This window comes from Protopterus annectens, chromosome 16.part0 (genome assembly GCF_019279795.1).
Source record: "Protopterus annectens isolate FY-2018-M chromosome 16.part0, PAN1.0, whole genome shotgun sequence".
NCBI lineage: Eukaryota > Metazoa > Chordata > Ceratodontiformes > Protopteridae > Protopterus > Protopterus annectens.
This window is the reverse complement of record NC_056750.1, coordinates 130,698,590-130,712,295: the sequence shown is the minus strand read 5'-3', so window position 1 is coordinate 130,712,295 and position 13,706 is coordinate 130,698,590. Positions and strand designations below refer to the sequence as shown.

Genomic DNA, 13,706 nt, shown 5'->3' with positions numbered 1-13,706 from the left:
AAACATTTTTTGACTCATATGTCCAGCTGTCTTACATAAGTACGCAGCCACTAAAATTAATATTATAATGATGGCCTTCTTCCACAAGCCTTGCCTGCTGAACAACATAACCTGAAGGATCATGCCTTCTTTACACGGACAGAGTTTCTTAGTCTGGTAAACAAGGCCCTTACTCTTGGCAATAAATGAATTAAGCTAGGGGAAGTGTTACAGGCCATAAGCTTTCTCAAGTCAGGTAAGTACCCAGACCCAAATGAGCTACTTATAACTTTTTTCAGCATCATTCTAAAGGAATATGGTGGGCATATTCTTGAAGAGATAGCAGCTAGTTTCACCCATGAACATTTACCATATTTTCTATAATTGTTTCCGCCAATCTTCTTCAGATGGAATGAAGAGACCCGGACGTACATAGAAGCTATTTTTCACTACAATCTTCTGAAACCAACATTTTTGCAAAGATGTTGGCTGGTAGATTAGAACAATTTATTAATAAGTTGGACTGGGCCTTACAGAAGGGATTCTTGAAGTACAAATAAGGAAGTCCTAACTTGTGGCTATTTGCAATTTACTACAGCTCTCCCGTCATAGCCCATACCTGGCTGTTGCTTTATTTATTGACTTTAAAAGGGTGCTTTATTCCATCTGCTAAGACTTCTTATGGCCTTCACTGAAGGCATATGACATTAGTGAGAATTATATGGCCTTATGCAGGCTGCTTTCATTTCAACCTCTTGCTAAGGCTATCATCAATGGGATTGGCTCTCCAAAATTTTAACTTGTTGAAATAACTTAGAAAGGATGCAACCCAACCTCTCCACTTTTTTATTTTGGTAGATGACTCATTAAGTTAATATATGAGACAACAGCTCTCACAACAGGAAATAAAAACATCCAGGGAAAATTTTACATGGATATGGAATGTGCACATGACTGCATGCCCTGACTTTCCCATTCTGGTCTCTCAAGTGAAAGGGGTAATTGCCACTTTTAGGTTTCTGTTTTTTAGCCAACTGGGACAAATGTGTTTTCTTTTTTGAATTCCAAGCTCCAAACTCAAAGTGTTGGAATCAAATAGGGTTTGTAACATAAATAGCTAGGCATCTGCATTAGATCCAGCTCAGATGGCATCATACCTGGCAGTCTGAAATCACTAATGCAATCCTTCCATGTTATGTTGGAAATGTGGAAATCACTGCATCACCCCTTATCAGCTAAAATTATGTCACCCATTAGAATACTACTCCTGCCCAGTTTTCTATTTTTTGCTAGTGATGTCCCTGTCAGTTATACTTAAGTTGGTCAATGTGTTACAAATGTCCATAGCTGAATTTATTTGGGAAGACTGGCCCCTCAATACTGTCTGACAAACAAGACCTATGGCAGCAATGTGAAAAGGAGGTTTGGCTCTCCCTGACCTTAAATGTTTTATCAACACAGCAGATAGTGCATACCTTATACAGTCAGGATGTACCTCCCCCAGTGTTTTATCAGCACAGCAGATACTGCATACCTTATACAGTCAGGATGTACCTCCCCCAGTGTTTTCTCAACACAGCAGATTGCATACCTTATACAATTAGGATGTACCTCCCCCAGTGTTTTATCAGCACAGCAGATACTGCATACCTTATACGGTCAGGATGTACCTCCCCCAGTGTTTTATCAACACAGCAGATACTGCATACCTTATACAGTCAGGATGTACCTCCCCCAGCAGTTACTTCCTTGGTGTACAGAGATAAGGCCTTGACTTTACCACAGGTGACCCTACATCTATTAGTAGCTTGACTGCCTGTAGGAGCTGGCAAGGGAGGAAGGGAGTTAGTGACTACTGCTGGATTACCCATCCTGAGGGTGGGGAAGTACCTCTGGCTCAGTACAAGGATGATACCCCAGTGTGAACACTAGGAAGCACATCCAGTGGAGTCAGCCTACTGAGTCTGTTCTGTCATTACTGCAATCACACGAAGAAGCTGAGGGCAATTCATGGTGTACAAGCATGCCTCCCCACAAAAGACAGTAATGGCAGAGCTCTAAGGAGATATCTGGGGGAAGGGGGTGCTAGTAGGAGGGAAAAAGTAGGCAACCTCCCAAGACCATTAAGATGGCCCACTCCCTACCAGTTGACTCTGACTGGAGAGTGGAGGGGTTGATTGGAATATAGTGGTAGGAACTAATGGGTAGTAGAGCTCTGATGTAACTCAGAATTGCCTGTGTGAAATCCTCCAGGAACAAATGGAGTAACTATAGCAGCCATTGGGCAAGGTTCCAGGGAAGCAAAAAAAAACAAAAAAAAGAGTGATGCATTTACAAATAATATGGATTCCTACAGAGTTGGCACTAATAGATTGGGACCTCAGAGGCCCTGAACCACAGAATATGAAATTCCTGTACTCAGCTAATTTATTGCACAAGGACATTCCATGTGGTACAAAGCATGGGAATGAGACAACCTCCTACTTAAGAATAATGGAAGATCTTTCTTTTGGCACTCATGGATAGCTCAGCAACTTTTGTACCATGGAGATTTTTGCTTTCTTCCAGGATACAGCCACCTATCATTTAATGAATGCAATAACCTAACTTCATGAGTAGCATTAGTAAATCTTGTAGTAACAATTCTACATCTGTAAGCAAAAATCATAGCAGTTGTGAGGTGAGGCCTGGCATGCCGTACAGGGAATAGTTACTGTTAGTATCTAGCCTTATTGCAGCACTTATTTTCATGTTCTTGAAGAGTATTCCAGTGGACATTTTTTCAGGACCTGCACTGTTCCTGCAAGAGACTTAAGGAATTTGCTTCTCATTCTATGGATTGGCCTCAACTGGATGAGTTTTGGTAAATCTTGTTTTACACTTAGAACCTTCTTTGAACTATGTTTTTAAGTTTTTGTTAGATCACAGTAATCTACATTTTCATTTTCTATTTGTCTTTTCCTCAGCTGTTATCCTGTTTCTAATAAGGATTTGTTTTGTTCAATAAATATTCAGATAATTTTTTACAGGAGCAGTCTTCTTGGAAATGGTCAGTGTGGTAAAGCTATCAAACATGCCTTAGTGAATCTGATTGCAAAGCTGATGTTTCATTAACCCATGCTTTAGTAATCTGTTGCTGACCTAACATAATGGCTCCCTACTACAAATCAATAAAACAAGTCCTCCTTTTATTTACATCAGAAAATCAAGAAACAATATCCTACACTGTTTTAAACTTGTATTGCCTATTCAAACAGAAATGACATAGCAAAATATCCTTGCAGATATGTTTTGTGCAAACTTTTCCCAGAAAACACTCACATTCTGCAAATCCCTGGATCCCTGATACCACCTAAGATCTTAAATGACCATGTCCTAACTATAATCTCTAAAGCCAGAAATACCACTTCACTGGGACCAGACAACATACTTGGATGCCTAATAAATAATCCTAAACATGCTCCATAAAATCCTCCTAGAATGTTTAACTTAAGCATAACTACAGGGTATGTCAATGAAATATGGATAGCTATTGTTTTGAAGTCACTTTGTAAAGGGGCAAACGGTGGCATGACTTCCTTTCCTTATAGTTCCTATAACCCTATGATCATAAACACTCCTATTAATAAGGTCAACAATCACACTTTATATGCAATCAAAATTAATCTTTAGCATTTTTCTAATGTGCCAGGAGAACCAGTTACAGTAAATGGATTTTATGGACACTGCCTTTTTAATGGAGATAAACTTAATTTTTGATCTAATATCTGGTTAGATTGAACAATTGCCTCTTTACTGAAGTAACTTTGCTCTGATGCACTTGTGTCTTTTTTCTTATGTATGTATGTATGCATGTATGCATGTATGCATGTATGTGCATAGATTTGGTAATTTGATAATTGAACTGGACCAAATGGTTCATTTTAAATTAAAGTAATAAATTCTAAAATTTGAGAAATAAAAACAAAGCAAGCATAATACAGATAAACAGGTCAAACACTACACAGCAGTAATAGTTTGTACAGAGAAGTAGTAATAAAACACATTTCAGTCACTATAACATGAAGTTTTGCCTTTTAGAATCTTTTTAGATATTATAGTTTTTGTGTATGGGGCTCCAAATTTTTAGCAGTGGGCTCTAGGACATCTTCTAGGCTGCCATGAATACAAATATTGTACCTCTGCAAACTATTCTCTACATAATTCAACTTCTTAACAGATCTATCCTCCTGTAAAAAAGTTTGAACAAGATGATATGATAGACAAGGAATGCCATCATCATTTCACATGAATACACTTAGTCTGTTATTGTTAATTCTGGTATTAACTGGCTGTCACTTGATAATGTATTGCTGTTGAGATGCTAAATGTTCTTAAGAATGCAAACAATGAGTATGTGATTCTTTACAGGGAGCTGCCTGACTGACTGTAGGAAGGGTGAACGACTTTGATAAAAGAATTAAGAGGAAAATATGAAAACTTGGGTCAAAACAACTGCACGAGGTAATATTAGATGACACCGTCATTATGGTATTGTGATTTCAGTATTAAATAAAACCACACTGCCTGGATTCTTGTACTCCATTCACATTCCTATCATGATGCAGCTAAAACCACAAGTCAACAAATGATCCATAGCCAGAACTGAATCTAGGATTGTGGTATTCCTAATAATCTGAGTTTCTCAGGGTAATCCAGCTCACTTTATCAGTCTGAAAATGAGGGAAATTCTGCATATGCAGAGCTGTTTAATGCATGGTTCATTGACAACTGAATTTCTGAGACTGAAACACTGAAATGTGGAATATTTGATGCCAGAGAGTTATATTTTAGGCATACCACTGAACACTGACAGTCTTTTTGTCAATTAACTGTGACATAGAATTTAGAATATTTATGTATGGTGGGCACAGTCACCAGAAATGGGGGTGGAGATGCAACAGACAAAACATATCTGCGAGAGTTCTTCTATTGATTTGCAGCTGTGTATTTTGGAGAGTATTGCTATAATATAATCATCTCAATTAGGACCAAGTAGAACTGTCTTTACACTCTAGGAGGCTTATTTAAACAACCCAACACACAGACTTAGACTTACTGTCTAGTATCTGCTGTTAAGTATATTGCCGCAGTGATTTCTAGTAAAAGCTCTGGGTCATAAGGTTCTCAGATCTGAACGTCAATATTGTAGCATGTTCATGCACTCATGATCCCTATCTATGTTTTCAAACTTCCGGGTATGTAATTTTTCTCAGTTTCTACAACTTAAACCTAATCAAAGTATGGCTTCCAATAGTATTTAATATGACTCTGAGAATGAATTACTTTTGTAAAATGTCTGCAAGTCCATTAATAGCACATAGGGATTAAAGACATAGAGAAACAGAAGCAAATCCTACTTTCTGCTCATGTGAACTAATCTAAGGTTCTAAGTGCATTAGTGGTCAATGTACTATTTTGGAAATGTACAACATAACATTCTGTGGCATTGTGTACCCATCTCCTATTACTGCATATATCAACTGTAGTGCTTCATCTATTATATAATATTCACCTTACAATGTGGTATGTGTGAGGAAGGCATCAGAGCAGAAAGTCAATGACCACCAAGGCACAGCAATGAAGGTAGGTAGCACCATAAACAGAAAACTACATGTTCAAGCCAGGCAGTTTGGGAAAAGAAAGGAACACAAGTGTTTTAAAATAGTATATTCACTGCAGCATCATCCATTCTTAGCCCTTCCTGGCATCTATACTGCATATTGCATGCCATTAATGTCTGCTTAATTTTGCCCTTCCATTTAACCTAGCACAACCCCAGCAGAGAGAAACCCTGCAGATGCAATGCTTAAAACACTCATTTTCCAGCAGAGTGGAGACATTGCCAGAAGCAATACATCCCCAGCACAACAAGACCTAGTGATGACAGATAGTTAGGAACACATTAATGGTGCCAGGATCCACTCCAACTATAAATATTGTTTAAATATAATTTTTTCTGAGACTTTCCTGATCATTAAGACCTCCCAAATCACTCCTTTGACCCCTTGGTTTCCCTTACCATCGTAGGCTAAGCACCCATTATCATCACTACTGAAAGATCTCCTATCTCTGGAGTGCAAGACCTTTTGGTAACTTTATCTTGTCATCCAGGTTGGAGGTGAGAGTTGAGCACCAATGAGCTGCCATTTGTGGTCAGCTCAGGTTTTTGCTTACAAGGCCAAACCTTCCCCTTGGAGTCTGAAATGCATGGCATTATCTTGCTCCCTCACTAATACACATTTACTGTTGTACATGTATGCATGAAGCTACTGCACATGGCATGGCTAATGCTGGGAGTTCCACCCTGGTCTGCCATGCTGCATGCTGTACTTCCTCTATCACCACTAGGTGTCAGCATTATAAGGGATCTGACTATTCAAATCCATTCACTTGCCCTCTCTTCCATGTATCAGCAGGGCACTCCCACACACTCCTGGCCAGCATGTACAGTCTCCGGGTTGCTGCTTGGACTAGATTGTTATTTTTCTATACCACCAAGCTACCCACTTCAGTTATATACTGATGAGGGTATATGTCATTTTCATTTTTTTTTTTACATTTTGTCACAGTGCTTGCAGAGGGGTGGCAAAAGTCAACTAATCTTTATCTTCTGATTGTGCCCACTGGTCAGAACCAGAAAACAAGATGTCAAACATAACATTGAGTGTCTCTGCAATAATAACTGAGTTTAACTGACAAATATGACTGCTGACTGCGCTATCCTTGAAACTGTCACTGACAGTCCTGAGAGCCACAACTTTGACAGTAAAGATGTACTAAGTTACCTGTAGTGCTGCAAAGACAGATTAAACATGCTTATTGTGTTGACTGTATCTTAAGACAAGAGCAAACTGCATTTAAATAAGAAAACAAGTGGATTTATAAACCACCCATTGTTATGTACAGTATGACCTCAATAAATCTGCCATATACTACAGATGTATTTGTGCATTTCTTTACTATTCCACAGTAGACATTGCTTTTTTCTGAGTCACAAAAAATGTAGTAATTTACTGTAAATATTTCTGTAATATGCAATTGAGACTCCTTTGCAAAGCATTTCACTAATATTCACATAGTTCTTGCCCAGACTGATAATGCATACAGGACTATTTTTACATTAGGCTATACCATGCAAACATTATCATAGGAATAATAGGAAATACAAGATTATTCAACCAAAGACCATGTATTCCTTGCCAATAACCACCCTTAGGTACTACCACTCTTTTCAAGGAGGTCAATGCCTGTAAGTCCTGGAGTGGATTTTATTGTACCCATTCAATTATCTAAGGTGTGTCTGAAGGTTGGCAGGAAATAACACTGATTTATATGCAAGGAGAGCCTATTCCACAGCAAGGTGAGGTGCTGGGTAATGGACCTACCACCCCATTTAGTTTACTTTATTACCTGATATAGATTTGGATCTCTTTGCTAATATAGGATGAGATCTCTTAAAGATGCAGCCACTCCCCTTCAGGGAATCAAACTCCAGTTTCCTACATGACAGGCAGATATGCTCACTGTTATTACAAAGATTCACACATTGGTTTGACAATGTGTGAGCAATGATAATTTGTGTTATGTGTGTGCTTTGGCAGGCCATAAATGACAATGGTTTGCATTTTGTTTTTCATAAGTTTCTATACCATATTTTAAGGAATGGTGATATACCTTACGTGCATCTGATCCTGCAATCACCATTACTGGGTGTGAAGATGCATGCTATCTGAATCTATTCATGGCAGAAAAAAATCCACTTTCCCCAAGGTACACTGACCTCAGTGTTGATTATATTAGTAAAGCTGGGCAGAGGTTATTGTGGCAGTGTGATTTGATCCTCACATGATCACTGCCTTTTAATTCTACTTCAAATTTTTGTTTTCAAAATAAAATGGATTCAGACTTTTAACATTCACAATCATAATATAAATTTACAAGAAACATTTACTGCATTTCTTATTTAACATTCCATCCTTAACTAACAAGGGTTTACTCACAGCTAATGTTAAATCATTAAAGTAAAATTGTCTTAGTAGGTAATTTTCCATTAATAGCCCTGTTCAAGAGCATAAAGGCATATATTTAATCTTTTCATGAACTATTGAGTTAATACACATTAAATACATTTAGTAAATATAGCTGTTGAAATATAAACTTTGAATAACAAAGAATGGCACACCTTTAGAAACAACCTAAAACCAAATGGGTGTTAACACCAAAGAGGGTCTGATATTGGTTAGATATAAAATTAATAGTTTATTGAGCACTTTCATCCCACTAAAGGAGACTTCATCAGAATAAAAATAAATAAATAAATAAAAAACATAAAACATTTTACAGTCATTTCACTGGTTAATTAGTACTCAAATAAATAATTAAAAATGCCATTCTGTTTTTCTTAAAACTACAGGTCTCTCTTCCATAGAATTTCTTACTCCTAGCCCTTATACTTTAAATGTGAATAAATTTAACTAATATATATCTTTATATAAAAATCTATTATTAAATACTATATAGTAGCCTAGTGTAACAAAAAATGATAATTTATTAGCCTTTCTCTACAAAACAGGTGTAATGGAGGGGTGTTCATTCAACCCTGGTGGAAAAATAGCTCCTCACTTAAGCTGTCAGATCAATTCTTGGGTTCCTAACCATTTTTTATCCAATCTCCCCAGCTTGGATCCAAAGTAATTTGTTCCAAAGGATATGTAACATTACATTGGAGTAATCTTGTGCATCATATAAAACAGTTCTGTCCCATGTTCTAAAAATCAAATTAACATTGCTTATTGTAGAATAGCTCTGTACTTGGAAGAATATGTCTTAAATTAATGAATAGTTGTTGAGACATATAAGTTTTTATTCATCTCCAAACCAATTATACTCACACTTTTTGGCATTCTAAAAATTCATAAAGATATCAAGAGCCCTCCTTTCAGACCAATCATTTCAGCACACGGCTCAAAGACATATCCTTTTGCAGTCTTGATTGAGAGCTGGCTGAAATATGAAGAAGGAAATCATTGGAAACCAGGGCAGAATGAGCTAAAATCCTTTAATAATTCTAAACTAAATGTATTCACCTGAGGAAGCCCTCTGGGTGAATGTTTTTACTTTCACTTTGTGTACCAGGAAAATTGTTTGGAATTAGTAAAGTATTTTAGCTCACTCTCTCCTGGTTTCCAGTGATTTCTTTTTTCATTTTGGACTCAGCTTGTGTATCACTGGATTTGCCTGCATGCTGGTTCACTTATCTTTTGTAGGTGGCTGAAATATATCTATTGATGGGCTGAGTAAATAAATTTTTTTATCAAGATTTTCAGAATCTGTGATGTTCAGAGAGACTAGCAAGTCACTCCAAACACACATTGTATTGAGGTCCAAACCCCCAGACATACCCACATTGTACACTACACAAAGGTTATTCCAAGAGGATGGGGGGATATTAAACAAAGAGCAAGGAGGTATCATCAGTACTGATGGAGGATATAATTTTTATATATCTATATGATCAATCCCATTACTAAAGAGCATTTGTTTTGTTTTTAAAGGGTTTCAAATTCAATCCGACTAAGAATAAAGATCTTGTAGATTCCCTGATAGAGTTGAAATTATTTACAAGAAAACTAAATTTAAATATCCTTTTCCATGACAAAGACAAAGGGGAATGTTTAAAAATGTATCCAAGGAAACACATTTGAAGAAACAGAATACTTTTAACCCTCCCCTACACTGAATTAGTAATATTTTTGAAAAAGCAGTGATGGAGGATATTTATAAAACATTCTACAACAACAAATGAATATTCTACAACCTTACCTTGAAAAACAAAGAACGTTTTAATAAATTATGGAATGATCTGTGTATATCATGAAACCGACAAAGGGGTGGAACTGTTTTATATGAAATTTATCATTTATTTATATTTGTAATTATCAATATGACAGACTAATTTACAGTCATCCCAAAAAAGAAGGGCTTAGAATTTTTCCATGATAGGTTAACTCAGTTTTTCATGTTATCTAATGAAAAAAATAATTTTATTGTTGAACTAATCTCACTAGTTTTAGATAATAATTATATTTTTTTGAAGGAGAGTTTTTTCAACAAATTAGAGGAGTGGCTATTTATGCTGATTGCACCTCTGTTTTTGCAAATTTAGTGCTGTTGGGATGGGAAAACCAACACATATTTAAAAGTGTTCACTCTAAGAATCTAAACTTGCAACTCAGATTTCTTGATAATATCTTTATTTTATGGACTGGAGACATAGAAGCAATGTATTTGTTTTTGGAATATTTGAACAAGACTACTGATTTTTTTGAAGTTCACCTATACTTGGGGTAAAGAGAAGATAAACTATCTTGATACACTTATATCCCATATACTATATGCGTTTAAGTTGAACGTTTAAAGGAAATACACTTTTTGTAACTTTTATCTATATTACACTAGTTGTCACCCCCTTTATCAGAAGAAAAGTTGAGTGAAAGGAAAAGTGATTAGGATGGCTGGAATGACATCTGTTTATGAGGAGGCATGGAGAGAATTGGAAAAGTTAAGTGAAATGCTTGTGGTTAGAGGAAATCCTAGTAATTTCATAATTACTCTGGTTCAGGAAATATACAATGAATGGGGGGAATACAAACCCCTACTGAAGACTGGTTTATCAGTTACTTGCACTTTGCAGGGTGAGAAGAAATACGAGAAAACATGTATTGTTCAATACAACAATGGCTCTAATGAATTTAAAGAAATAATAAAGAAAAACTGGACCTCATTAATAGATTGAGGCCTGAACCTAATTTTATATTTAAGACTGCTCCTAATTTTTAAAAGTTAATGTTAAATAAACAAAATGATTCTTCAAAAATGTATTTTGGCATCACACTTTGTAGATGCTGTAAGCAATGCATATATATTAGAAATAACCAAACTGTGGTACTTAACAACATTTCAAAAAACAGATTTACCTTCCACAATGGAAATTGCGCCACCCAAAGTGTGGTCTATTTGACAAAATGCTTGGAATGCACAGCATTTTATGTTGTTAAAACAGACAGTGCTTTTAAAACTTTTATTTACAAGCACATTTATGATATTGCTAAAAAAAAAGAAAGCAGTGTTCTGTATAAACACTCTACAGTTTGCAATTCCTTTAAGAAATTCACTTTTGGTATTTTGGAACAAAATATTTGGATCCAAGGGGGACTGGAAAAATTGGTTAGGAACCTGTGGATTGATTTGGCAGCTTAGGTTAGGAGCTACTTTTCCACCAGGGTTAATTGAGCACACCTCCATTGTATCTGCTTTTTTGTTACAAAAGACTACTATATAGTATTTAAAAATAGATTTTGTATACATAGTTTAGTTAAATTTATTTGCATTTAAAGTATAAGGGCTAGGACTAAGAAATTCTACAGAAGAGAGACCTGTAGCTTTAAGAAGAACATAATGGTAATTTTTAATTATTTATTTAATTACTAATTAACCAACAAAATGATTGTAAAGCATTATATAAGTGTGTTTTTTTTATTTTGATGGTTTCCTTAAGTGGGACGAAAGCACTCAAACTATTAATTTTATATCTAACCAATACTGGACCCTCTTTTGGTGGTAACACCCATTTGATATATAAACTTTGTGAAGTTTTGAAGTTAAGGAATGTAAGATGAACTTTAGTGATGGTGTGCCAAATCATAGGAACCTATGAAATATATATGTTTGTCACATTTAGAAGTCTTTCTGAGACCAGTTTCTAACTAAAACATCACACTACACACATCAGTTGTTTTTGAATGAAGTCATATTCATGTTTAAATGTGAAAATGTTTCTATAAAACAGCACTTGTTGTCACACGTGTCATTTAAAATATTTAATAAAAACATTCATTCATCTTACCTGATCTTTTTATGCAGTGGTATGCAACAACAATAATAATAGTCAGGACGAGGACACCTCCTAAGATACCAGAAACCCACCAGAAACTGAATGATTCTTGTACATCTATATAAAATAATAAAAATAAATTATAAGTATTAAGTTCCTGCAACAACTGCATACACATTATACCTATATCTATTGATCTATCCATCTATATATAGACAGAATAGATAAACAGATATATAGACTGCTAATAAGTAGTTCAGGCATGAGAAATAAATTAATCAAATTTCTGCCATATAGTAATGATCTACTAAATTATGGAGAAGTATTTTCCTCAATGCAATAAAAATGGCAGCAGAAATTACCATTTTATTTTCTATTTTTCATGCAGAATTCATAAAGAATATATTTAAAACAACAGTTAAAAGCCACTGCTAAGTTATATTAGTTGTCTGACAGGGAAAACAACAAGACACCAGATTTCTAACTTCACTCAGCTTCTCATTCTGGAGATATGCAGGATGTTTAGATTTTGACAGAATGCAATTATATCACAGAAAGTCTACCATATTCTGTTGTCTGTCTTGTGGAATTATTTTAAAAAGTCTGTAAAAGGAAACTTTCTGGATTACAATATTCTTATTTGCAGGAATCATTGGTTATTACTGTTGCTAATGTTTGTTATGACCTGTAGAAAACTAATCCCATGGATTACATGATTTGTGGAGAGTCATTGCAATGTTATCACCTACTGGGAATGTCATTTATAATTCCAGAAAAATCGCAATTTATTCCTATAAAGTATTTTGAAAGCATATTTTCTTTTAGCATAAGTTTGTGTAGTGGAAAGTTCCATTGTCTGCATATGTTCTAATTTTATTCACATATTTTTTGCATGTCACATAATGTCATGTAAGCATAGAAAGTGTGCGCATGAAGATAGTTTTAACTGCAAGTGGCTTGTCTAGCACTGATTATGCCTTCTCTATTACCTATTACTTATATGTGCAGCCAAAAAAAGTTGCTTAATGAAATTACCAAACCATTTTTTGTCTGCAAAGATGATAAGTTCACAAGTCTGAGGCCTGGAAAGAGTTATTAAGGTATTGTTAAATCATATTTACAACAGTCTCATCAGGTAATCATGCCAGAGAGTATTTTATTTCTTTTTCTGTAATCAGTATAAATCATTGTTATAATTTAATCCAGTCAGCATACAACTCACTCAGCTGGATTATCATGCATACAATGTGTAGCGTGTTCAGCTCACAGTCTTTGTTAACAGGTGAGCTCAATGTATTTCAGCTCAACTTAACTTACTGAAGTGCTTTATCAACCCAATCTCCATTACTGCAAATTGTGACTGAAATCAGTCAGAAATAATCAGTGCTTTACCCGGTAAACAAATTTAAATAAATAAATGTGTCCCTTTACAAAACAAATACAATTCAAAGAAACAAATGTTAAAAGGAAAAAAGCACAAGTGTATAAAAAATAAAATTAATCTTAGTATAGAAATGAAGGAAAGGCTGTCTTAGAAAAATAGATTTTGTTCTATAACTATTATACACCAGTACATAGAACAATCTTCATCTGCACTTAAAGCAGTGTGAATCATTTGCATTAAAGGCATATACTAATATCCAAATCTCACACTTGTTTTTGTACTTAGAAAATATTTGCAGATAAAATTAATACATAGCAGCTTTAATTCAAAAATGCAACAATTTCATAAAAGAATTCTAATGTTTTGTTAACTCTAGAATTATCTTCAATATTAAGATACAATTTCCAT

The 13,706-nt window shown here is 35.2% G+C and overlaps 1 protein-coding gene across 1 annotated transcript in view; it reads right to left on the bottom strand.

Annotated features, from left to right (window-relative positions):
• LOC122790532 overlaps positions 1-13,706 on the bottom strand; it is a 340,990-nt gene that overhangs the window by 260,436 nt on the left and 66,848 nt on the right. The window contains exon 16 of the mRNA XM_044058080.1: positions 11,927-12,031. Coding sequence (XP_043914015.1) covers positions 11,927-12,031 — 105 coding nt within the window. The remainder of the gene's footprint in view (positions 1-11,926; positions 12,032-13,706) is intronic.